The 2,176-nt window shown below is 40.5% G+C and overlaps 1 protein-coding gene across 1 annotated transcript in view; it reads right to left on the reverse strand.

Annotated features, from left to right (window-relative positions):
• Nucleotides 1-2,176, reverse strand: part of PPP2R5E (protein phosphatase 2 regulatory subunit B'epsilon) — a 185,966-nt gene that overhangs the window by 9,872 nt on the left and 173,918 nt on the right. The window contains exon 11 of the mRNA XM_007949095.2: nt 967-1,094. Within this exon, the coding sequence (XP_007947286.1) occupies nt 967-1,094 (128 nt within the window). The remainder of the gene's footprint in view (nt 1-966; nt 1,095-2,176) is intronic.

Genomic DNA, 2,176 nt, shown 5'->3' on the forward strand with positions numbered 1-2,176 from the left:
AACAACAACAACAACAATTACATGGAAAACTTTTCAAGACAAACATACTATGAACATACCAGACCGTGACTGCTAATTTTTTAAATTCTACATTAAAGTTATTAATTCCACAGAGAACTAGTTACCACCACACACACACACACACACACACACACAGAGAGAGAGAGAGAGAGAGAGAGAGAGAGAGAGAGAGAGAGAGAGAGAGAGACAATGAGAATGTTCTGTTTCAACTTTTACAGAGGTGGATGTTAAACTTTCCCTTGACGATTTTAAACTATTTTTACCCTAGAAAGTATGTATGATGACTGAATTTGCTGATATGAAATGGATCTTGCTAAAATACAAATCTACTCAGACCATTCCCCACCTTAATATTCTTTAGTATTCCCTCATCATCCACTCGGTGAAGGCTTACATGGCCCCATTCCATTTTCTAGCCTCATCTTCCAGCACCCTCCCCAAAAGACCTTGTGTTTAGCCCTCCCAAGCTTAAGTCTCTGGATTAGAAGAGGTGCTTCTTACAAGTTCATGCCTTTTTATGTGGTAGATGGACCCATTCTGAAAGAGCTTCCCCCATCCCTTCTAGCTGCCAAAGTCCTTTAAAATTCCATTTGGTACCACCTCCTTATCAATGCCCAAAAGCCTCTCCTCTCAGCTCCAGAGTATCTCCAAAATATCCCTGCTACATTCACAGACAAGGCAGGGGGGCCCCTTACGTAAACAGGTATTTTAATAAAACAGCATTTAAAACTCTGTTTTATAAAGTATCTGTTTACGTGGGGGTCTTCTTAACCAGTCAGTGAATTCCTAAAGAGCTGGGATTTTATCTTTTCATATTTCTGTCTCCAGCAGCAAGCACAGTATCAGGCACATAGCAAGCATTCAAAACATTTTATTAAACAAAAGAGAAGAAGGGAGGCAAAGGGTCTAAGGAAAGGAGGAAGGGAGGGGACTGTGGAAACCTACGGATTCCAATGTTCTTTCGAAATCCTGTAAAGACTGGAAAACATGATGGGAAGGATGACATTAGAGTTTTCTTCTATCAAACTCATGATATATTCATTATTCCAGTAATAGAGTGCCCTTTCTGCCACCTTTGGAAAAAGAAAAAATACATATGTTAAAAGAAAAATACAAAGAAAATTATAACCTTTCCAAATAAAAGTATTTTAAGAGATTAGTTTTTAATCATTCAAATATAAAATCAAATATTAATCACATCTTACATCTTTGTGGATTTAAAATCCCTGAGAAAGTTTTAAGGCAGGTCACCAGTTTGAGGAACAAAAAGAAGTACATTTCCCATCTGCCTGTTGACATTCTTCTTGGCTACTGCCCATGCCATCTGACCCCACATTTTCCCTGCATAGCTCCCAAGCCCCAAACCTCTTAATTCTACTGCCACGCACCACTCTGTTTTCCCCATCCCTTAACACATTTTACGGATTTCCATTACAGATCCTTGTTCATCCCACACACTTCCTATCAGCCATAGGGCCCACCACATGACTGGCACTCAGCCACAGTAAGTGCTCCTGAGGGAAAGCCAGCTGCCCATCCCCAGATAAGCATCTGTGTTTACTCACTGATTCCTTTCGGCGAGGCACTGTGCCAATACTGCAGGTAAACTATACCATCCTTACCACCTTCCTAGGAGTAGGCATTATTTTCATTTTACAGATGAGAACACAGAGGTTCAAAAAGCTTGAGTAACTTGTCCAAGGTCACATTGCTAATAAACGGGGAAAGGTGAGGGATGCAAATCTAGTGCCCAGCCTCTTTCTGGTGTCATTTCTGATCCCTTCCTTTGAAGTGGGCAAGCTAAGGGAAAGCCACTCAATCTCTCGGCACTGAATGAACGTACACCTCCTTACATTCTCAATTCCTTTTCTCTGCCCATCATGCTACCAGCTGACACTAATGGTATCTCGTCTGCCAAGCCTGAGTTGCTCATCTTGGATTTTAAGAATTCATATGAACACCTCAGAAATAAAACTTCATCAGCTGATCTTTGACAAAGGCCCCAAATCCATTAAGTGGGGAAGAGAATGTTTGTTTAATAAATGGTGCTGGCAAAATTGGAGATCCATTTGCAGAAAAATGAAACAAGATCTGTACCTCACACCATACACAAAAACGAACTCCAGATGGATCAAAGACTTAAATGTGAAACCTA

The sequence above is a fragment of the Orycteropus afer genome, unplaced genomic scaffold (genome assembly GCF_000298275.1).
Source record: "Orycteropus afer afer isolate SDZICR_OR568_19922 unplaced genomic scaffold, OryAfe1.0 scaffold00237, whole genome shotgun sequence".
NCBI classification, from domain to species: Eukaryota; Metazoa; Chordata; class Mammalia; order Tubulidentata; family Orycteropodidae; genus Orycteropus; species Orycteropus afer.